Source organism: Cebus imitator, unplaced genomic scaffold (genome assembly GCF_001604975.1).
Source record: "Cebus imitator isolate Cc_AM_T3 unplaced genomic scaffold, Cebus_imitator-1.0 Scaffold389, whole genome shotgun sequence".
In the NCBI taxonomy this organism is placed as follows: domain Eukaryota; kingdom Metazoa; phylum Chordata; class Mammalia; order Primates; family Cebidae; genus Cebus; species Cebus imitator.
Window position 1 is genome coordinate 1,890,159 of NW_016107704.1, and position 23,025 is coordinate 1,913,183.

The 23,025-nt window shown below is 49.9% G+C and overlaps 5 protein-coding genes and 1 pseudogene across 6 annotated transcripts in view; 3 read left to right on the forward strand and 3 right to left on the reverse strand.

Moving 5' to 3' along the window:
• LOC108289054 overlaps window positions 1-19,098 on the forward strand; it is a 25,490-nt pseudogene extending 6,392 nt beyond the window's left edge. The window contains exons 3-4 of the transcript XR_005196828.1: window positions 7,197-7,207; window positions 19,086-19,098. The product of XR_005196828.1 is annotated as a CLIP-associating protein 1-like (transcript). The remainder of the gene's footprint in view (window positions 1-7,196; window positions 7,208-19,085) is intronic.
• On the reverse strand, window positions 123-2,678 carry LOC108289055 (myosin light chain kinase, smooth muscle-like). Its single transcript, XM_037731270.1, is given in 3 exon segments — window positions 123-1,407; window positions 1,409-1,572; window positions 1,575-2,678. Coding segments are annotated over 3 exon segments (2,142 nt in total). The 5' UTR covers window positions 2,335-2,678; the 3' UTR covers window positions 123-189.
• Window positions 4,267-6,230, reverse strand: LOC108289058 (protoporphyrinogen oxidase-like). The gene has a single exon (XM_037731271.1). It carries the CDS (start codon window positions 6,147-6,149, stop codon window positions 5,313-5,315), a length of 837 nt encoding a protein of 278 aa, XP_037587199.1. The 5' UTR covers window positions 6,150-6,230; the 3' UTR covers window positions 4,267-5,312.
• LOC108289053 (nuclear export mediator factor NEMF-like) lies at window positions 7,438-11,391 on the reverse strand. Its single transcript, XM_037731269.1, is given in 3 exon segments — window positions 7,438-9,491; window positions 9,493-10,018; window positions 10,021-11,391. Coding segments are annotated over 3 exon segments (3,096 nt in total). The 5' UTR covers window positions 10,868-11,391; the 3' UTR covers window positions 7,438-7,768.
• LOC108289024 (calmodulin-regulated spectrin-associated protein 3-like) lies at window positions 10,995-14,300 on the forward strand. The gene is given in 3 exon segments (XM_037731264.1): window positions 10,995-11,426; window positions 11,752-13,055; window positions 13,057-14,300. Coding segments are annotated over 3 exon segments (2,970 nt in total). The 3' UTR covers window positions 14,291-14,300.
• On the forward strand, window positions 15,188-20,735 carry LOC108289056 (segment polarity protein dishevelled homolog DVL-3-like). Its single transcript, XM_037731265.1, is given in 4 exon segments — window positions 15,188-15,683; window positions 18,547-20,454; window positions 20,457-20,531; window positions 20,534-20,735. Coding segments are annotated over 4 exon segments (2,559 nt in total). The 3' UTR covers window positions 20,614-20,735.
• Window positions 20,736-23,025: the final 2,290 nt, after the last annotated feature.

Consider the following 23,025-nt stretch of genomic DNA (forward strand, 5'->3'; position numbering starts at 1 on the left):
GCTAAGGTAGATTAATGCCCATCAATAACGCTGCCAGGTACCAACTGCTATTGCTGAAGAATCAACACAAAAATGACCTAACTAGATAATCTATCACAACTAGGTGCTTTTGCTCTCTTGAGTTTTTTTGAGTTTTAGAGAACTAGTCCTTTTAATATGACTTAGAAATTGCTTTTGTCTGGCTTTGATTCACTCTTCTTCCTCTTCCCGTTCCCCTTCACCTTCCTCCATTGTTTCCACAATGGGCTCTGCTGTGCAGGTGGCTTCTCCAAGACTGTTGACAGCCTTGCAGGTGTACTTGGCACCATCATCCCCGCAAACATCACTAATAATTAAAGAGCAGTTCCCGTCCTCATCGTAGTCTATCTGGAAGTGGCAGGACTCCCTGATTGACTGGTCATCTTTGAACCAGACAACCTTGGGGTCCGGGTATCCTTCAATCTTGCAGTCAAATCTAGCAGCACTTCCCTCCACAGCTTCGAAATCACGAATGGTCTTAGAGAAATAGGGTTTTATATGGGGCTTTTCCTCAGCAATGGCCTCAAGGAAAGCTTGGGACACACCTTCTTCAGATTCTAGTTTTTCTGCATTGAGTGGACTGGTTGGTGACCCTGTTGAGGTTTTCCTGCCACTGAGCCCCGAGATCATTACCATAGAGGACAGCCTTCCAATGGCTCTCACAGCATTGCCCGTTTTCTGCCATTTCCTTCTTGCCATGTACTTCTTCATCCGGTCCTTGGAGAGTTTCTTGGCCTCCATGTTCTTGGTATCTTTCATTAGCCATGGATGCTGAAGGCACTGCGTGCAGTCCAGGCGGTTTTTCATATCTTTCTTTAGCAGACTGCTGATGACATCCTTGGCATCATCGGAGATCTCATCGAATGCCTTGTCGTCGAAGTCCCAGGTGGCTGAGGTAACATTGGCCAAGGTTTCATTATCGTTGTCTCCCACGAAGGGGGAAAGGCCACTGACCAGGATGTAGCAGATGACGCTGATGCTCCACATGTCTGTGGCATAGCCAGTGGGCTCATAGTTGATCACTTCAGGAGCCACAAACTCCGGAGTGCCAAAGAGGACCTTCAGAGACCCCGTGTTCTCCAGCCTCCTGGCCAGACCAAAGTCAATGAGCTTGATCCTGGCACCTGTCTTGTTGACACACATGATGTTCTCGGGCTTGAGGTCCAGGTGCACAATGCCCTGCTTGTGGATGTACTCCACCCCCTCCAAGATCTGCCGCATGTACCTGATGCACTCGCGCTCCGTCAGTTCAAAGTCCTCATCAATGATGCGCTCAAACAGCTCATCCCCTGGCACGATCTCCAGGACCATGACAATGTTGGCCTTTTCTTCGAAGGCATCCACACACTGGACCAGCTTGGGGTGGTGGAGGCAGTTCATGATGCCGATTCTCCTGCCGGATATTCTCTTTCTCTTTTGCTGAATATGCTTTGAAGAATTTCCCTGCCCAGACTTTTCGAGTTTTCTTTTCTACAAGTCGAAAGACCTGTCCAAATTTCCCAGATCCTAATCTCTCTTCAATGTCATAGAAGTCAGATACTTTTTGTTCGTTATGACTGTCACCATCCGGTAATCAACCTCAAGCTCCTTCTTATCATCATCTGACACTTCCACTTCATCCTTCGGCTCTTCAGGGTTCTCTCCTACTCTTGTGAGTTCGGACTCCTGGCTTGGCTCACTGGTTCCATATACACTGATTGCACGTACACGGAATTTATACTCATGATCAGGCAGTAGGTCCTGGACGTTGAAAGAGGTGCTGCGGCATGTGGCTAGTTCCTTCCATGTCTTGTTGGCTGAGTCCCAGATCTCGATGCCATAGGACTGTACAGCACTGCCCCCATCATACGAGGAGCCATACCAGGACAGGGTCAGTGAGGAGCTCCGAATGTCAGAGGCACGAGGTGTGTCGGCTGGGGGGTCTGGCTTATCCACGACAGTGAGGTTGACCTAGGCCTGCCTGCTGCCCAGCTTGTTCTCCACCAGCAGTGTGTAGCAGCCGCAGTGCTCCTGGTGCGTGGCCAGGATGGTGAGCTTGCTGCCGTTCTCACTGTTCTCCACCTTCATGTGCTCGCTCTCCTGGATCTGCTTTCGGAACTTCTTCCAGGTACAGGTGATGGACTGGGTGCCGGCCACTTTTCCAAACAGCTCCACTGACTCTCCTGCACGGACCTTCCGGTCCTCAGGAAACTGGATGATCTGAGGGGGCATTGCTGCCTTCAGAGGCGTCTTGGGGGCAGGTTTCTTTTTCACAGTTGCATCACTCTCTGTTCCTAGCACAGGAGGAAGAAAGCTCTTGGGCCTCCGGGATTTCATCTCCCGGGCCTTGGTGTTCTCACTGGCCGGAGCATCATCCACAGTGACTTGGCAGGAGCACTCAGCCTGGCCAGCGTCATTCTTGGCTACACACTTGTATAAGCCTCTGTCCTCAGGCAGTGCCTTCTCGATGGAGACGGAGCAGAGTGAGCCTTCTTGGGAGAGGATGATGAACTTGGTGGTCTTGAGGGTCTTTCCATTCAGCGTCCAGGTGATGGTGGCTGGGGGGTCAGAAGACACCTGGCACTGAAGCAGCAGCTTCTTGCCCTCTGCCACACGAGCATCTTGCAGCTTCTTCTGGAAGTCTGGGGCTGTCCCCTGGCTCTCTGATCTTTTTTCATTATCTGTGATATCTTGGAATTTAGAGACTCTTCCGCCGGGTCAATGGTTTGAACCATTGAGGATTAGACCAGTACACTGAGGAGATTAATTTTAAATTAAATTCAAGGTCTACGCGGAGGAGCTGATCCAGCGGCTGCAGCAGCAGGCACTGTCAGAGCTGGTGCTGGTGCAGAAGACAGCCAGTGGCCAGTGGGCGCACAACCCCTCCGTGCCTGACCTCCAGGCTCAGCCTTCCTCCCCAGGCCTTTTGCACTGAGGATACAGATTCTGGGGGGCCATGAGGGCCACCAGTGGGTGGATCCTGCAACGTCCAGCCTGGAGCCAGCTTGGCAGGGATCCCCAGGAGGCAGTGCTCCTTGTGCCCGTGGGGCCGGGAGCAAGTAAAGCCTGGGCCAGGAAAAAAAAAAAAAAGATACTTGAAATCCTCCAGCCATGGGGAGCCCATCACTCCCAGAGCTGCTTCATCGGTGCTGGATGCTCTGATCATGAGGAAGAGTTTATTTCTGACTGAGGTATAAACTGTTCACCTCTAATATCCCTCCTCAACTCATGGTTCTTTTCTCCCAAGCCAGCACCTACACAGAGCCCTACAAGGTCTGTCCCATCTCATCGGCAGCCCCTAAAGAGGACCTCACGTCGGATGAGGAGCAGAGAAGCTCAGAGGAGGAGGATAGTGCTTCAAGAGACCCCAGCCTCACCCACAAGGTGGAAGGACAGTCCAGAGCCCTTGTCATCGCACAGGAACTGCTATCTTCAGAGAAGGCATACGTGGAGATGCTCCAGCACTTACATCTGGATTTCCATGGAGCTGTCATGAGGGCCTTGGATGACATGGACCATGAAGGCAGAGACACATTGGCCTGGGAGGAGCTGAGGCAGGGCCTGAGTGAACTCCCAGCCATTTACGAACTTCACCAAGGCATCCTGGAGGAGCTGGAGGAAAGGCTGTCAAATAGGGAGAGCCAGCAGAAGGTAGCTGATGTCTTCCTGCCCCGGGAGCAGGGGTTTGATCACCACGCTACTCACATCCTGCAGTTCGACAGGTACCTAGGTCTGCTCAGTGAGAATTGCCTCCACTCTCCCAGGCTGGCAGCTGCTGTCTGTGAATTTGAGCAGAATGTACAAGGAGGTGGCCAGACTGAACCATTGAGGGTTGCCTCAATGAACAAAATGGTTTTTTGTTCAAAATATCCAATGATATTTCTTTTGCTACAATCAAGAGTGGTGATTTCTGCTAAGTCCTGAAGTTTTTTTTTTTTTTTTTGCTTTGAAGTCCCTACAAAAAAACTGACTGTACAATAGCTTTTCACCAGTGGGGAAAATAACAGCAATAATTTGCAATAAAAGAGGAAAACACATTTACAATCACAAAGAGAATTAAAAGAAGCTTGAGAGAGGTCAACTAGTCCAATCCTCCCATTGGGAGATACCTGCCAACCCGTGAAAGGAGGGAATGGGGCCAATATCTTATCATTCTTGGTTATCCACTCCCAGGGTTCACAGTATATGTGTCAGGAAGTTCTTTCTTATGTGTTGCTGGGGTCCCTTTCACTATTGTTTCAAGCTGAGGCATCAATTTTTTTTTTGACAATTATTTAAGACCTTTATTAACAGGTGCTTGCAGTTTGTTGACTTTTTTGAAAAAATCAAGTTGTAAACTTTTATTACAAATTAAAAATGAAGTTCTTAATGAAAGAATGATATAGAAAAACTCAAAATTTGGAAGAGATGATTTCCTCTAAAAATTTTCATTTTTTTTTCAAATGATTTGAAAAAAAATGATTTGAAAAATGAAGGGCATCTTGGCTAAGGTATACCCGTGTAACCCCTGGGCCTGGTCACCTCAGAACTTTCAGTCCTGAGGCGAATCACCATTATGCCTTATGACGTCCCCGTGGAACCGCGGGTTGAGGCCCACACAAGCCCCGTAGCCGTCAGGCCGTGGGACTACACATAAACTCACTCTCTCACTCACTCGTGCCGGGGGTAGGAAGAGAAACTCAAAGTACAGTTACTTAATGAACGGGAGTTTATACGCCAAAGGGCTTATTTGAGATAGACGTTTTAGTAGTGTAAGCCGGGGATCTGGTCCTGCTCTGAGGCAGGGCCCGGGCTGGCAAATGGGGCTTCTGAATACCCACACCTCGGCCGCTGCTGCCGAGATGATCAGAAGGCGTCCTGGACTGCACTACCCAACACCGAGAGGGTTCAGGAAGATGGGGACGTCTCCCTCAGATTCCTGACCCCCGGAAAACCCCTTACTGGGAGAAGACAAGAGTGTAGGGACGTCTCCTCTACACTCAGGTCCTCGGGACGAGGCCGGGGCCTGACCCACGGCGAGACGGGAAGGAGTCCCTGACACGGCCGTGATTACGAGCAGGGAGTCCACGAGGCAAGCAGCGGGAGGGGTTGTGGGCAACAGAAGTCTTACCTTGTGGTGGAGCGGTTCCCTGGTCCGGTTTCCTAAGACCGAAAATCAATTTTTTTTTTTTTCAAGCTCCAGCAACTTTTATTTTCATGAGTGAGCGTTGGAGATCAGCTGTTAGGTTCTGTGCCCATGACACTGACTGCTGCCTGGCACCCACTCTCTATGCAGTCATGAACAGCAACCCCCTCATAGGAGGCTCCAGCCAGAGTCAGGGGCAACCCTGAGCAGCCAAGAATTGCCTAGCTGACTCTAGTTTTTGCCAGTGACCTAGTGTATACTGGGGGATGCAGTTCTTGTGTAGATGGACCAAGCAGTGACTCGGCAGCTCCTTCAGTGCTAATTGTGTGGCAACTGCTTCCTGTGCCCGCTGTTGAAACAGCTCCTGAGATAAGACACAGCCACTCGCCTCCAGCGTCTGTAACCAGGAACCTCCCAGCATCACAGTCACTCTGAGGCCAGGGGGGCTCCCATCCTGCTCAGGGAAAGCAACTGAGTCATACACAATTCCCAGGACGCCTGGATCTTCTGAAGATGGCACCAAGTGTCCAAGTCCCTGGACAGGCAGATGAGCTCCTTGGTACTGCATGTTTACAGACACAGCAGCGATGGCACTCAGGGCACGAGCCAGAGGTGCAGCCTCAGCAGGCAGCAGCTTGCTGAGCACTGAAGCTGGAATGGCTCTAATAGCATGGTCAGCCTCCAGACTGCTGTCCCCTAGAGATACCTTCCAGCGCTCTTCTGCCTGGATGCTGAGCCCACAGACTGGTTGGCCTCTTAGAACAGTGACCCCCCTACTAGTCAGGTGGGTTTCAAGGGCCTGAGGCAACATCTCTAGACCTCCACGAAGTGACCACTGGCTCCAGCGCTCAGCCAAGGCCTGACGAATAAGTGCTGAGTCTGGCTGTGGGGTCCGCCCTGGCCCCAGCAATAGGCCCAGTAATACGGAACGATGGGTTTGCTCAGCTTGGAAGAGACTGGGAAAGCAGGACCTGATGCTGAGCTCACGGCTATTGCCTGCAAACACTCCACGGCAGAGACTGTCCATGGCTAGAGACGCCACCTCAGGTCCAAGGCGGCACTGGGCAAAACTGTGCACAGTCTCATCAGGCTCTTGGCCCCAGGGCTTGGTCAGCTCCCTCAGTCCAGGAGCTGGAAAAACTCGCTTCCCTCTGAATTTTTTTTTTTCTTCTCTCTTTCCTCCTCCCTTGATTTTTCATACAACGAATTCTGTCCTATGAATTCGTATGCCAGATTCAAGTTGAAAGCACTGGAAGGAAAAATGGCAAAGTCTTTGACTGACACTTGACCCCCTTCTCCCTCAGCAGAGGCAGGGAGAGAAGGGCTGCGGGTGGTCAGGGACCTGTGCTGTGTAGAGGGAGGGTGGCTGCGTGGCCGGGAACAAGTCCCTCCCTCCCTGTGCACCTCAGGTGGCCTGTCTGTGACATCAGAAGACTGGACTGATGCCTGTTGACTATATGCCAGGAGTGCTTTCTGCAGATCCATCTTATGATGTGAATTATATCCACTTGACAGGCGAGGAATCTGTGACTGGCCTCAGGAAGCATGTGCCTACTGTCACAAGCCCACAAGTGGCAGGTTCAGGATTTGAACTCACAGCAGTCAAGGGCCTGTGTTCAGAACCCCAGAGTGAGTGTGGCTGGGGCTTCCTGGGGTTTGCTTTCTTGCAGCCTCAGTCCCGTGGTGTGCTGCCGAGGGGTGATAGGCTGAAGGCAACTGACTGAATCAAAACCTGCTATGCCTTGGCTGCTGATACTGTTCAAAATACCACCCCTGCCACCAGGCCAAGCCCAATGGGGGCCAAGGACAAGAGCAACCCTGTCCTCTGCCCTCAGCCCAGCCCTGTTTTGAATTTCACTGCCCTTCTCCCAGCTCAAAAAAAAAATGAGGGGTCTTTTTTTAAATTTATTTTTTATTTTTATTTTTTATTTTTTGAGACGGAGTTTTGCTCTTGTTACCCAGGCTGGAGTGCAATGGCGCGATCTCGGCTCACCGCAACCTCTGCCTCCTGGGTTCAGGCAATTCTCCTGCCTCAACCTCCTGAGTAGCTGGGATTACAGGCATGCGCCACCATGCCCAGCTAATGTTTTTTGTATTTTTAGTAGAGACGGGGTTTCACCATTTTTTTTTTAAGTATAGGTGAAAGCAGAAGAAAATCCACTCCAATATTTAGTTTTCAAGACACAATCCTAAATATTTAACCTCCCCTGCACCAAAAAAAAGAAAAAAAAAAAAACCCTTGTGGCTGGACTGTAATATATACATTAGCTGCTATATACAGTAGACTTAACAAGTCAGTAGTTTAAGCAATCAAGCCACTTCACTGTTCAGTTTCTTTACATCATGAAAACAACACAATATTAACCTCCAAACTTCAAGATAATGTAGAATAATGACAGATGCATATAATTAGCATTTAACTGTCCACAAATGTTTTAGGAAATCCTATCATAGACAGTGTTTCTTATATATAAAACTGGGGGGAAAAAAAAACAAGAATTAAGTCCTTTTGGTGAATATATATAGCAAGGCAATGTTTAGTTCATTTTTATAATGCTGAGTCCTGTAACATGGTGTTTTCATCTTTGAACTTCCAAAAGGCTGTAAAATTGGGTCTTCTCAAATATTTTTAGAATTTCATTTCAGCTATTTCCTTTTTACATTCAGAAGATTGGGTGCAGACACTTTCACTTTGCCAGGAATGTTTCTTGATAAATCTGTGTCCTTTATGCTGCGGAATAAGTCTTTTTCTCTTGCTGTTGCTTCTTTGAAATGCATGAAACTATTCAAGGCTGTTTTTACAGTTTTTCCCTTTTTCTGCACTCCAGGAGTAAGTTTCACTTTATATTTGTAGTTTGTCATGGTGGTGTAAGGGGCACATATTGGAATGGCAAACAATAGTACATCTTCAGGATGTGGCTGGCCTGTCAAAGAATCAAACAGGTTTTCCTCATTTCCCTGTTGATCCAGATCTTGCTCTTCCTTGTCATCATGTGGATCATCTACAGTGAAGTCTTGTAACTCATGAGTAATAACCTCAAGAAATGGCCTTTCTTTCTTAATGTTGTCAGAGACCCTTTCTCCACCTCTGAGTTCCTGGGGCTGTTTCTTCACAGGTTCATCCTTTGTTTTTCCTTTCTTCCCCTTCTTCCCTTTTTCTTCTTTGTTTGAACCTGCGGACCCCAGCAATTTCATGATAAGTTCACGGTCTTCTTCATCCTGGTCTTTGTATTTTTCCTTCATTTTTTTCATTTTACTCTTTTGTCCTCGTTTCATTGGCTGCACAGTTGTAAAATTCTTGCTTGTGTTCTGATGAGTTTCAACGTGCACAGTAATTTCTTTTTCTTTGTCCTTTCCCTCTATCACTTCTAAATCTCCTGAGTCACTTGGAAGTTTTTTCTTTTTCATTTCCCTTCTTTCCTTGGCTGACAAATATCTCCGGCTCTGTGATTTACTGTCACTAGAATTAGAAGATTCCTCTTTTGAAGCCAACTTCTGGAGGGACCTTTGAGGCTGAAGGTGAGACAAGTCAATGGCAGTATCAGGGTAATTTAATGTCTCTTCCCCTTCATCCTTCATTTCACCAACAAGATCCTGATCTTTTCTAACCTCTTCACATTCTCCTTCATCTTCAGAGCTTTCTTCCTGAATGAGTTCCTCATTTAGTTCTTCTCTACCACTCTGAACAGTGATATCCTCTTGGTCAACCTGAGTCATGAGTTCTACGTCTACAGGAGGAGTTTCATGTTCCTCTGTATCCTCCTCACTGCTAGTGTCACCTCCATCTGATTGTTCCATTTCTTCTGATATGAGCTCACTTGTGCAACTTGCCAGTGTCTCCATGTCTTCATCCTGTACTCTGACTTTTCGCTCACCCCGATGTCTCCAAACACAAGACTCATCTACCTTAAAAAGGAAGCTAAATCCCATCATTAGATATGAAGGAGGAAGAAAATTCTTTTTTCCTCTTATCACGATGCTTCCTGTTGTCAAATATTCTCCAGTTGGTGCTGTTTTAGATACCTGATGATGGTACACCCACCAGGCACTAGTGATAACTCATGCATCCCAAGCAGCACTGTAGCAAAGTGCCATTGTGCCAGCTTCAGTCAAGGTCCTTGGGGGAATGGGTTCTCCTGTTGGATTCTTAATTACACAGCTAGTAGCTCCATGAAGATCAGCATGTACATAAATGTCTCCTGGTGTCAAGTATCTTTTCACAATTATTTCATTCTGTTGCTGATCTCATCCACCTATAATTAGATAGTTCTCTGAACTAGTGAACTACAGAAATTTCTCAAACCAATATACTTTTCTTGCTTTTTGAATAGAGGTAACAGACTGAACTTTTAATGTTTGCTTTGCTTTCTGCTGATTTGAATGCCTTCTCAGCAGCTTCAACAGTCTTTTGCGTTTTCTTAACAGCATATCTCTTGTGATCATAATACTTTTTGGCATTGGCATATGCTGACAAGCTGAGATCAACATCTACAAGTAATGGCTTATTTTTCTGAGGCTTCTGCAGCTGTTTATTCTTTTGCTTTTTCTTTTTTCCTTTTGGTGGTTCGGTTTCATTTTTCTCAACACCGACGTCACCATCAACATCATCATCTTCCTCCTCTGATAACAAGTGTGGATTTCTTAGCAGCATTGTACCATGATTTGTTTGTAGTTTTAATTCTTTGATTGCACTTGCAACAGGGTCTCCTTGAGCTTGGGCTTCTTTCACAATTAACCCAATTTCTGTCCAATCTATTTGGCTAGCTAAAGCACTTCGAACTACCTGAATGGCTCTGTCAACTATTTGTAGGTTCATTTCTATGAGCTCTCCTTTCAGTTTGTCTATTTCCTGAGTCTGCTGAAGGGCTTCCAATCTGTTTTCATGATCCTTTCGACATTATCTAATTTCTTCAATGCTTGCTTTTCCTGTTGTAAAGCTTTTAAGTCAATTTTCTGGCCTTCTATCTTGGAATAAAACTCATCCACAGCCTTGTCAAATGATTCAAATTCTATATATGGACATTGTCAATGTTGAGAAAACAAGAAAGGATGAAATTCCTCATACATGAGTATGTCTTCGACTGGTTTATCTGCTTCCAGATTTGGCTTTCTTTCTCTTTTCTGAATGATATATCACTTCCCACTGAAGGTGGATGTTGTTTTCATATAGTCTTCTGCTTTCTGCAGACAAACAAGTATTTTTTCAATATCTTTAGTTTCAAGTTTTTCATCCACTTTCACATTACCCGAGAATCCATTTTCTGTAAGACAGTGTTCAATGAGAGCTGGTCCATAGGGAAGCAATGGGTTAAGCACTCTCTTCAGTAGTTCACCCTTAGGTGCGCGGGCTATTATTTCAGTCAATCTTTCCAAAGTAAGCAAAGGTTCAGCAGCTCTAGCATGATCAAGTAGATTGCGTTCACCAACAGCAAATTTAACATCATCTGCCTCATCAGTTCGAAACCTTAGAATATTTAAAATTATGTACTCGTAATCTGTAAGAACAATGTTCCCCCTATCATAGAGCTCAATGATTAAATGATAAGCAGCTTCATCACTTCCAAATTGAAAATCTACAATTCTATCCACACCAAGTTGTTTCTCACTGACTAATCTCCGACTCTTCAAATGTTTTCGGCACTTCATGGCAAAACTAGACGGCATCATATTCTTAGGCCACTCAAATTCTGTCGTATGAATTCGTATGTCCCTGCATGTCATTGAAAAAATTTGTGCCTGTATCATTTATTTGGAATTCTGTATCATTTTTGATAATTTAAAAATTTCCGTGATTTTTTTTTTTAGGAGGTCTGTCTATGCTGGTTCATTTCACCTAGACCTTTTCCTCATTTCACCTCCTCAAATTAGGAAAATGAATTTCCTTTCTTGTATCAAGAAGACCCTTGATTTGTCCCTGCAAGACATTGGGTGGGTGGGGACTTGTCCCTCGGGGGCCACCTTCATGTCCTTGCCAGGGGTCGTCCTGCTGTGGCCTGGGTTGCATTTCAATACAACTCCAGCCTGGAATGAGAAGGGTCCCAGGTTTCATGTCCAAGACCCAGAAAGGCGGAATCCCCCAAATCGACTGCAGGAGGTTTTTGGTTCCCCCTTTTGTTCCAGAACCTTCCTGCCTCTCGCTTCGGGACAGGGGGCCTTTGGGTGGCACTGGTGTGCACTGGGACCCAGCCCCAGCCTGGCAGGATTCAGGGATGGGGGCCTGGGGGCCTGGGGGGAGGGAAGCGGGGACGCTCTTCTGGAGCTCTCCACGGCTGCCGTCCCTGGCCTCAAACCCTCCTCCGGCAGCGTTAGTGAGATGCCTTAGTCTGTAGGGGCGGGTGGGGGACTGGGGCCCCATTTTCCTTTGCGTGTCTTGGTGGGCCCCGCCCTGGCAGGGGCCTGTCTGCAGCAGGGTCGGGTAGGGCTATGAGTTCCAGAACTCTGTTCCCAGGGCCCTCTCCAGTGTCCAGGGGCCTGGAGAGACCTGCGTCCACTCCTCCACTCCCCCAGGAATCACTGGGACCTGGTTCCTGCCTTTGCGGGGGAGGTGGCTTCAAGGGACGTGTGCTTTCTGTGGGTGGCCCTCCTCCGCCCTGCCTGGGCTCATCCTTGTATTTAATTAATTAAACAAGCCCTTTTTTAAACCTTTAAAAAAAAAAAAAAAAGGTCTCCCCTCCAAGCCATCCCTGGCCTCCCCGTACCTGCCTGAGGGGACCTCCAAACCACTGTCCGACAAGCCCATCAAAGCACTGGTGTACATGCCACACCCCGAGTCCCTCTCAAAACCATCTCCCTGTCTGGTGGGGGAGGCAACGAAACCGTCAGCCCCATCCGAGGGGTCCCCGAAGGCCGTGGCTTCGTCCCCAGCAGCCACCAACTCCGAGGTGAAAATGACCAGCTTTGCGGAACGCAAGAAACAGCTGGTGAAGGCAGAGGCTGAGGCTGGAGCAGGGTCCCCCACGTCCACTCCGGCCCCGCCGAAGGCCCTGAGTTCAGAGATGAGTGAGCTTGGTGCCCAGCTGGAGGAGAAACGCAGAGCCATTGAGGCTCAGAAGCGACGGATTGAGGTCATCTTCGGCAAGCACCGCCAGCAGCTGGGCAAAAGCGCCTTCCTACAGGTGCAGCCAAAGGAGGCTTCTGGGGAGGCGGAGGCCGAGGCCGACCCAGGCCCAGTCCCTGGTGGGGAACGGCCGGCGGGCGAGGGCCAGGGTGAGCCAACTTCACGGCCCAAGGCAGTGACCTTCTCGCCAGACCTGGGTCCACTGCCCCCCGAGGGGCTGGGGGAATACAATCGAGCGGTCAGCAAGCTGAGTGCTGCTTTGAGCTCGCTGCAGCGGGACATGCAGAGGCTCACGGACCAGCAGCAGCGGCTCCTGGCCCCGCCGGAGGCCCCTGGACCCGCCCCGCCCCCTGCTGCATGGATCATCCCTGGCCCCACGACGACGGGGCCAAAAGCTTTGTCCCCCAGCCCCGCCCGGCGAGTCCCGGCCACTCGGCGCAGCCCTGGACCCGGGCCCAGCCAGTCACCCCAAAGCCCGAAACACACCCAGCCGGCGGAGCTGCGGCTGGCGCCCCTGACCAGGATGCTCACACCACCCCACGACGTAGACAGCCTCCCCCACCTGCGCAAGTTCTCCCAGAGCCAGGTGCCTGTGCAGACGCACTCCTCCATCCTCCTGGCAGAGGGGATGCCCCACGATGAGCCAGCCGCCCGGCCCGGCCTCATCGAGATCCCGCTGGGCAGCCTGGCAGATCCCGCCGCTGAGGAAGAGGGAGACGGGAGTCCCCCTGATGCTGAGGATTCCTTGGAAGAGGAGGCGTCTTCAGAGGGGGAGCCCCGAGCAGGGCTGGGGTTCTTCTACAAGGATGAAGACAAGCCTGAGGACGAGATGGCTCAAAAGCGGGCCAGCCTGCTGGAGCGGCAGCAGCGGCCAGCAGAGGAGGCGCAAGCAGTGGCAGGAAGCGGAGAAGGAACCGCGGAGGGAGGAGGCCGCGAGGCTGGCCCATGAGGAGGCCCCTGGCCCAGCACCAGCCGTGTCCACAGTCCCTGCAGCCCCCATGGCTACCCCGGCACCTGCTGCCCGGGCTCCAGCCTAGGAGGAGGTGGGCCCCCGGCGGGGGGACTTCACGCGGCTGGAGTACGAGCGCCGGGCCCAGCTGAAGCTGATGGGCGACCTTGATAAGGTGCTGCGGCCCCGGGCTGCGGGGTCCGGGGGCCCGGGTCGGGGCGGGCGGAGGGCGCCCCGGCCTCGCTCAGGTTGCTGTGACGACTCGGCTCTGGCGCGAAGCCCAGCACGCGGCCTGCTGGGCTCTCGGCTGAGCAAAATCTATTCCCAGTCCACCCTGTCACTGTCCACTGTGGCCAACGAGGCCCCCAATAACCTCGGGGTGAAGAGGCCCACGTCTCGGGCTCCCTCCCCATCGGGCCTCATGTCCCCAAGCCGCCTGCCTGGGAGCCGTGAACGGGACTGGGAGAATGGCAGCAATGCCTCCTCCCCAGCTTCGGTGCCTGAGTACACAGGTCCACGGCTGTGCAAGGAGCCTAGTGCCAAGTCCAACAAGTTCATCATCCACAACGCCCTGTCACACTGCTGCCTGGCAGGAAAGGTGAACAAACCGCAGAAGAACCGCATTCTGGAGGAAATTGAGAAAAGCAAGGCCAACCACTTCCTGATCCTCTTTCGTGACTCGAGCTGCCAGTTCCGGGCGCTCTACACACTGTCAGGGGAGACGGAGGAGCTGTCGCGGCTGGCGGGCTTCGGGCCCCGGACCGTCACACCCGCCTTGGTGGAAGGCATCTACAAGTACAACTCGGACCGCAAGCGCTTCACCCAGATCCCCGCCAAGACCATGTCCATGAGCGTTGATGCCTTCACCATCCAGGGACACCTCTGGCAGGGCAAGAAACCCACCACTCCCAAGAAGGGCGGCAGCACCCCAAATAGCCCCACTCGGCGCTGGGCCCCGTGTGCTGCGGCCGCCGCCTCCCAGAGGACAGTGAGTGGGTATTCCTGGGTCCTGTCTGTCCCCAGCTGTGTCTGGGTGGGGCTGGAGCCTCCACCCTCTGACTTTGAGTCCAGTCCTGCTGTGGGGGCTGAGCTGGGAGGTTCAGGGACTCAGGGCTCAGCGGGCTCAGCTCAGTCCCCTTGTCTGTCCTCCCCCACTTCTTGAATAAAATAATTTAAAGAGAAAAAAAAAATGAAAAAAGCTTCCTTTTTTTTTTTTTTTTTTTTTTTTTTTTTTTTTTTTTTTTTTTTTTTTTTTTTTTTTTTTTTTAGGTTTGGCACATACATTTTATTTGACTTTCCCATTGACACATTCAGGAAAGTGGAGGCCGCCTTAAAGCAAAGCCTGGCTCCCTCCTCCACCCCGGGCTCAGGAGCACTGTACAGGCTCCGGCTGGCACGCACTGCAGGAAACTGTCCCGGGTCTAAGCGGCCCTGGCTGTGGACGGCATCTGAAACGGTCACTGTGGCTCTCCCTGCACCAGGGCCTACCTCATTGCCAGGAAGCGGCGCTGCTGGAGGCTACCTGGGCCCCGGGTTTTATTGCTGGTGAACTTGGTCACCCACCTTCCAGTCATATGGTCCAGGATGGTGGCGTGATCAGAATGGCTCTGGTGGTGCCCATTTTGCTGAGATGAAAGGAATTGATATGTGTAAACTACACTGAATTCTGTGATGCTGGCAAGTTGCCCCTGCTAGTCTTCAGCCCCAAGGGGAGAGCTCCCTGGAGGAGACAGCTGGAGACTCACTGCTGACCACCCAGGCAAGGCAAGTCAGAACTGATGTGCCCGAATCTAAAGTATCCTGAGCTCCAAGCCTAAGCAGCCCTCCCATTCCTGGGCCATGTTCCTTGTAAGGCCCCCAAAGACATCCCCTTCTCAGCGGTATTCTCACACCCCTCTGCAAAAAATCAGATGACATCCCTGCTACTGAACCCCCACAACTGCCTGGCAGATGTCCAGAGTCAGATCACACAGCATGGATTCCTTTCCATGGTCACTGTTACTATATCGAGTCCTCATATACATGGAACTGGGGCCAAGCTTCTCTGGATTGTCTTCCAATGGGTTCCTCCCTGGCTTCCATTGAAAGTGCTGCAGAATCCAGTTTTCTGTCATATCGGATTGAGCCACTTAAAAGTAAAACCGATTTTTGGATAGGAATTTTCAGAAATATTCAAGGAACATGGCTGTGGATAAATAACAGTCCAGTTTCTTTTGTCAACTGGAACACAGGAGATCCCTCCATTGAACGGAATGACCGTGTAGGTTTACAGGCATCTTCTGGGTTTTGGAGTAATGCTCACTGCTCTTCCTACAAGGGATTCATTTGTAAAAGGCCAAAAATTATTGATGCCAAACCTACTCATGAATTACTTACAACAAAAGCTGACCCAAGAAAGATACATCCTTCCAAACCATCTTCCAACGTGGCCAGAGTAATCATTGTGATCCTCCTGGTTTTAATGGGTGCGGGCCTTGCTGCCTATTTCTTTTACAAGAAAAGACGTGTGCAGCTACCTCAAGAGGGCGCCTTTGAAAACACTCTGTATTTTAACAGTCAGTCAAGCCCAGGAACTAGTGACAGGAAAAATCTCGTGGGCAACATTGAACAGAATGAACACGTGCTCATCTAGTATCTCAGTGTGATTCTGAGATGCTTGAATTTCATAAAATTGTAACTGAAATTTAAAATGTTTTGTTCGATGTGATTGTTTCCTTTAAAATGAACACTGAATTGTACTGGTCTGTCCTTTTTTTCTTTGCCTAATTGAAGAAATAATTGCTTGTTTTCTAGCCTGGCAAGATGTTTTCACAAAAGAGGAATAATAATGCTGATTACTACCTTTTAAAATATCTTAGGTAAATACACAGCACTACAGCACCAAAATCTAAGCATTAGTGATGTGTAGCTGATGGCAGCTTCCTGTGTTTTTTAAGAACTCTAGAAACAATGAAGCTTCTTGGCATATTTTAAGGTGCCCCCAAAGATGTGTTGCTATTAAATTGTAACTCAGCAAGTAGAAGACCATTTGAAAAATCAGGTACAAATAGCCTCAAGTAGCATAAAAATGTCGTTAGTTTTCTCTTCTATCAGTTTTTATTTCCATTCCAATTACTTAGAATCTTATTTGTACATGTGCAGAAGAATAAGGCAGCAGAGAATCTTGTTTCCTCCAAGAGAGTTTTACAGGCTGAGTGTTCCAAATGTGTTCTTTGTCCTGATATATGTATATCAGAAATACAAGGATGTGAAATAAAAATGTAAATTTGCATAACTGGATGTACTTAGATAATGTGAAATAAACATTAAAGACAAGGTCAAAAAAAATTTTTTTTCATGCAGTTGAAACTCCTCAAAAGGGGCTCCATCTTTTTGCAAGAATAAACATTTATACTAGAGTATATTAAAGGCAAGTACAAAGTGCTATATGAACGCAGAGGGACACGTAAAGACTTGCAAGATACTCAGTCTAGCTGAAGATGGACCTTGGTTATAAGACCAGATCCTAAGTTTAGCATCTTGGATCTTAGGGATTTTCAATAAGTCATGGTCTCCTAGCTTTGTGAGTTCTGAATACATAGAAAACTTAATACACGCCTGAGGCTGGTGTGTCAAGAGGACATTGAGAAGATGAGAAATGCCTGAGCTGACTCTTAATGATACAGTAAAGAAGGTAGACAGGCAAATGGATATTAAGGAACAGCTCCTCAGTCACAAAAATAAAACTTGTATTTATATACTTGCAAGATATTCAGCCTAGCTGGAAGCAGTTGTTGAAGGGAGTGTTAAAATGAAGTTAAAACGAGTTAGTTTACAATTAATAGGTAAGAAATGTAGGGATTTGACAAACACACATACCTACCCTAAATCAGTCCTATCCCATGAGAATTGCCATAAGACTAGTCAAGAGCATTTGGGTAGGGACAGACTTACTGGGCTTCGCCAAAGGGACACCTTGGCGAGGGCTGATGGCTAGCAGTGTTTCCTTAAGAGAGAACTTCTGAAGATGCTCCAGCCCTGCCCTTCAGGGATTAGGGTTGAATTCCTAGCCTCAGCTAAAGGGAACGAAGAAAATAAATTCCTTCCACTCTCTCCCAATTCTAACAACAGTCCAGATTTTCTTCAACAACAAAAGAATGATTTATTTGCAACAAAACCCAGTCCCATCATTTAAATACAGTATAGGAGTAGAAAGGAGTCAAATTGCAAGCATCGTTTACTTCAGGATCTGGACCTGGGTCCAGATCCAAACTGAACACATAAAACAGGCAAGCCCAGAATAAAGTCAGCTCCAGGCCTTGGCAGGTTTCACCCTCATCCCATAGTCCTTCCATCACAGCCTTGTAATCCCCTGCACCCCCAATCAGGCCAACTCCTAGCCTCTGAGCCACCTGGGAACTTTCTTTATGTGGTAATTTACAGGGTTTTAAGCATCACATGAGGAAAATGCCCTGAACTCAATTGTTCCATGGAATACTTAAAATAATTCCCCCATTCATAATACTAATCAGCAATGACAGGTTTTCTCTTCTTCACCATAAATGCAGGTTTTGAAGTAGATTGTCATCTCAGACAGTTTCTTACTGTAGTTTCCTTATGGGCTTCCTTAAAGGCTACTGTACTCAGTTAGGACAGAAAAGAATCCCGGGTACTTTTCCCAGATTCAGGGGCTAAGAGGAAAAGCCCTGCTGGTTTAGAAAAAGATTTCCTTCCTTCTATTCCCTCAAAAGATTTCTATGAAGACTGTTACCTGAAAATTATCCAGCCTGTCTGAGAAAAGTTTAGAAGGCAGTGCAAACAGAGAAGCAGGAAATTTATCTGATTAGCTACTAGTAGTTTCTAGGACATAGGAGGCAAGAAGAGGGGTATAAAATCCCAAGCTATTTTCACCACCTCTAATCTTCTAGTGTTTCAGAGAATATGGGCACTGGGAATAACCCTCCTTTCCCAGCCTAGGAAAGGTTGGACAATTTCTGAAGTTCTACCACTACAGACTGCTGACTTTGACAAAGCCCCAAGGAAAACAAAATAGAGTACATCTTATCCAAGCATTAAGGGCTCTGACTAGCGGTCAAACTGTACTGATTCATGCTAGGAGACTGGTATCAGAACTGTTTCCACAAAGTGGGGGAAGAGACTTAAGTAACAAGGCAAGAAATACAACCTACAGATTGGTGCAGGATCACTTGCAGTTTTAACATTGATATTTTAAACTCTCCTCCAATTTCCTGGGAAACCCGAGCTATCTGTGCTTTGGCTGTCATTGGCTACTTTAAAAGGATGATTTTTCCAATGTTATTGGAAAAATTTCATTTTCCTAAGACCACCCGGCTTAGGGTGGAGGAATCAGTTTCCCCCAGGAGGGGTCTTACAACTACTCCCGGGTTTCCAGCACCAAATGTAAGGGTTAATGCCGAGTTTATTTTTTAATAAACTTTAAGGGCGTTCTGCAGCGACCCAGCTATAAGTTCTTCAAGTCTCCGGACGAAGATTTCGGAGTGGTGAAGGAGGAGATCTCGGATGACAATGCTAAGCTGCCCTGCTTCAATGGCCGGGTGGTGTCCTGGCTGGTGTCCGCTGAGGGCTCACACCCAGACCCAGCCCCCTTCTGTGCTGACAGCCCATCGAAGCTGCCACCACCTATGGAGCGCACTGGAGGCATCGGGGACTCCCGACCACCATCCTTCCACCCTCATGCCAGTGGGGGCAGCCAGGAAAACCTGGACAATGACACAGAAACGGACTCCTTGGTGTGTGCCCAGCGAGAGCGTCCACGCCGGAGGGATGGCCCAGAGCATGCAGCCCGGCTCAACGGAACTGCAAAAGGGGAGCCGCAGCGAGAGCCAGGCGGTTACGACAGCTCGTCCACCCTCGTGAGCAGCGAGCTGGAGACCACCAGCTTCTTTGACTCAGATGAGGATGACTCCACCAGCAGGTTCAGCAGCTCCACAGAGCAGAGCAGCGCCTCACGCCTGATGAGAAGACACAAGCGGCGGCCGCGGAAGCAGAAGGTTTCCCGGATTGAGCGGTCCTCATCCTTCAGCAGCATCACGGACTCCACCGTGTCACTCAACATCATCACGGTCACTCTCAACATGGAAAAATATAACTTCTTGGGCATCTCCATTGTGGGCCAAAGCAACGAGCGTGGAGACGGCGGCATCTACATTGGCTCTATCATGAAGGGTGGGGCCGTGGCTGCTGACGGGCGCATCGAGCCAGGAGATATGCTGTTACAGGTAAACGAGATCAACTTTGAGAACATGAGTAATGACGACGCAGTCCGGGTACTGCGGGAGATTGTGCACAAACCGGGGCCCATCACCCTTACTGTAGCCAAGTGCTGGGACCCAAGTCCACGTGGTTGCTTCACGTTGCCCAGGAGCGAGCCCATCCGGCCCATTGACCCTGCGGCCTGGGTCTCCCACACTGCAGCCATGACGGGCACCTTCCCTGCATACCGCATGAGCCCCTCCCTGAGCACCATCACCTCCACCAGCTCCTCCATCACCAGTTCTATCCCTGACACAGAGCGCCTAGACGACTTCCACCTGTCCATCCACAGTGACATGGCTGCCATCTTAAAAGCCATGGCCTCCCCTGAATCAGGGTTGGAGGTCCGTGACCGCATGTGGCTCAAGATTACCATCCCTAACGCTTTCATCGGCTTGGATGTGGTGGACTGGCTGTACCACAATGTGGAAGGCTTCACGGACCGGAGGGAGGCCCGCAAGTATGCCAGCAACCCGCTGAAAGCTGGCTTCATCCGCCACACCGTCAACAAGATCACCTTCTCCGAGCAGTGCTACTACATCTTTGGCGACCTCTGCGGCAACATGGCCAACCTGTCTCTCCACAATCACGATGGCTCCAGTGGTGCCTCTGACCAGGACACGCTGGCCCCTTTGCCGCACCCAGGGGCCGCCCCGTGGCCCATGGCTTTCCTGTACCAGTACCCGCCACCCCCGCACCCCTACAACCAGCACCCAGGTTTCCCAGAGCTGGGCTACAGCTACAGCGGGGGCAGTGCCAGCAGTCAGCACAGCAAAGGCCGTTGGAGCAGTGGCTCCAACCATAGCGGCAGTGATCGGAGGAAAGAGAAGGACCCGAAGGCCGGGGACTCCAATTCAAGGGGCAGCGGCAGCGAATCGGACCACACGACACACAGCAGCCCGCGGGGGCCGCGGGAGCGGGCGCCCAGCGAGCGCTCAGGCCCGGCGGCCAGTGAACACAGCCACCGCAGCCACCATCCTCTGGCCAGCAGCCTTCTCAGCCACCACACACACCCGAGCTATGGTCCTCCCGGCGTGCCCCCTCTCTACGGCCCCCCATGCTGATGATGCCCCCACCGCCCACGGCCATGGGGCCCCCAGGAGCCCCTCCGGGCCGCGACCTGGCCTCAGTGCCCCGGAACTGACCGCCAGCAGACAGTCCTTCCTCATGGCCATGGGAAACCCCAGTGAGTTCTTTGTGGATGTGATGTGAGCAGGGCCCCTCCCCACCTCCATTCCGCTCCCACCCTAGCCAGCTGCGTTCCTCTCCATCCGTCCGTCTTTTTTACTTTGTTTGGTACCTGAAAGGGAAAAAAACGGAACTAAATCAAAAAAAAAAAAAAGAAAAAGAAAAAGTCTTCTGGACTTTGAGAGGAATCAGGGAGTGCGAGCGAGGATACTTTGACATTGTTTAGATCACAGAAAGTGTTTCACTGTTAAACGTAAAACGAGCAAGCAAACACCAATACTCCGCGTTCAAGAAGGTTGGAGACACAGAAGAGGGGAGGGATTGGAGGGAGGTTCCACAGCAGCGGCTGTGCCTCGTTGCTCCACAGTGAGGGAGCCAAGGAGGGCTTAGAATGTTTGTGGTTTCCATGGCGACAGCCCAGCCCGGGCAGCTGGAGGGAAGGAAGCAATGGCCCAGGGGCAGGAGCCTGAAAGTAAGTGGCCTGGAGCGACTTCTGTTGGCTTGTGATATTTGCTTGATGTTCGGTTGTGGAGGGAGGGGCTTCTGAAGACTGATTTGAAATGTGAAAACCTTTTTCTGGTGGCTGCCCGCGGGCTCCATGGTCTTGAGGGATGAGGATTAGATTGGGGTTGTGCTGCCTTCTCAGAGAATCTAAAACCAGCATGCAAAGTACAAAGGTGAGGGGTGAGTGCCATGTGGGTGTGTGTCAGCCATCCAGTGTGGACCTGCACAGATGCACAGTGTGTTGGAGTCTCTGGACACCTGAGGAGGAGGACGGACGAAGCAGCAGGTTTCAGGCTGTTAGTTCAGAGTGTGATCTTAAAAAGCCACACTTGAGAGCATTTCCCGGCATGCTGCCCTTCCGCACTCCTCTAAATGACCACAAAGCTCAGCGCGTCACAGGCGTCAAGTCAGAAGTGCTTTGCCGTCTCTGATTTTATTTAGTATCCATGGCCCTGAAAGCTGCGGCTATCAATGTGATTTTACTAAGGGGAGTCTCTGGGGAGGTCAGCCCAGGTCTTTTAACTTCAAAGCCTTTGCTTTTCCCACCACCACCCGCCCTGTGCTGGCACTAAAACAGGATTACTGACTGCTTCAGACAAAATTTGGGCAGAGAGAAAGCTTGCTGGACTGAGCAAAGCAGTCTTGACTTGATTTAAAAGAAATTTTAAATCAAGAAAAATTTTAAAAAGAAATTTTAAATTCTTGATTTAAAAGAAATTTTATTGTATGATGTCAGAATACATTTAGTGCTCTTTATGTGCAGGTGAGTGGGCGGGTTGAGAGCATGGGCCTTGGAGGCAGCTGACCATCTGACACCCATGCCTCAGTTTCCTCATCTGTAAAGGAGGCGGGGATGGCGCCTACCTCCCAGGCTGCCGTGCAGATTGAATCAGTATCCCACACATCTGCTGTGACATAGGCAGTGGGAATTATTTTGAAAAGGGGCCTTTCAGTCCTTGGGGAGTTGTCTTTTTCTTCTTTGTATACAGAGAGCTGAGGCTCTCACCAGGCTGAACTCGATGGGAAGGTCAGCTCTGCTGCTTTGTAGGGGCTCTGGGGAAGAACCTCTTCCAGGCCCAGTGGACTTGCTGGCTTGACCCTGTCCTTGTGGTGGGGGACTTGCCGTTTGTCAGGAGGGGCCCTGGCTCTAAGAAGCCTCCTTCCGTCTGGCCTGTGGCTTCCACCCGGGATCCAGTGAGCCTGGAAGCTTCCTCTCCTTGCAACCTCCCTGACTCCCTTTCTTCCACCTCCCCCTTCTGACTCTTGCCAGGGAAAGTTCTCTGCTTTTAGGGGCTCATGTAATTAGATTAGAGCCTTGACCATCCAGACACAGCTCTTTATTTTAAGGCCCATGACCTGAATTAAACCTGTAAAGACCTCTTGCCCTGGTCTGGCGTCAGGGTGGATAGCTCTGAGTCCCATCATTCTGCTTCCACATTTCACCCTAAGATAGAGTCCACATGAGGCATGTGCTTCTCCTCTGGGCTCAGGTCTGTATCTTACCCCAGCCCGGGGTCTGTATCTCACTCCCTATGGGATTTCCAGGCTCCTGGGGGCTCACATTCATTCCACCCTCAATCACAGTGTGGGGCAGACAACAGATGTTTATTTGCGGGTTCAGGAAAGGCTGGATTGCAATCTCAGTGGAGTTTGAAAAGATTCTCCAGTGGGTAGGATGGATACAGGGGATGATGAATGCTCTTTGTAAGTTCTGCAAGGATTCTCGGAGGGGAGCCCAGGACTCCAGGACAGATCCCATTGGCCAGGCCTGTCCCCAGCCTCCCTGGCTCCTCTGGCCACACTGGCCCCCAGGCAGAGGGCCTGTGGGTCTGGGCCTGCTGCTTTGTTCTCAGAGTCTTTCCAGGAATACATTTCCTAGGATGTGTACTGACTTCAGGGTGGGGGCAGAGGAGGCAGAGGGCAGAAACACAG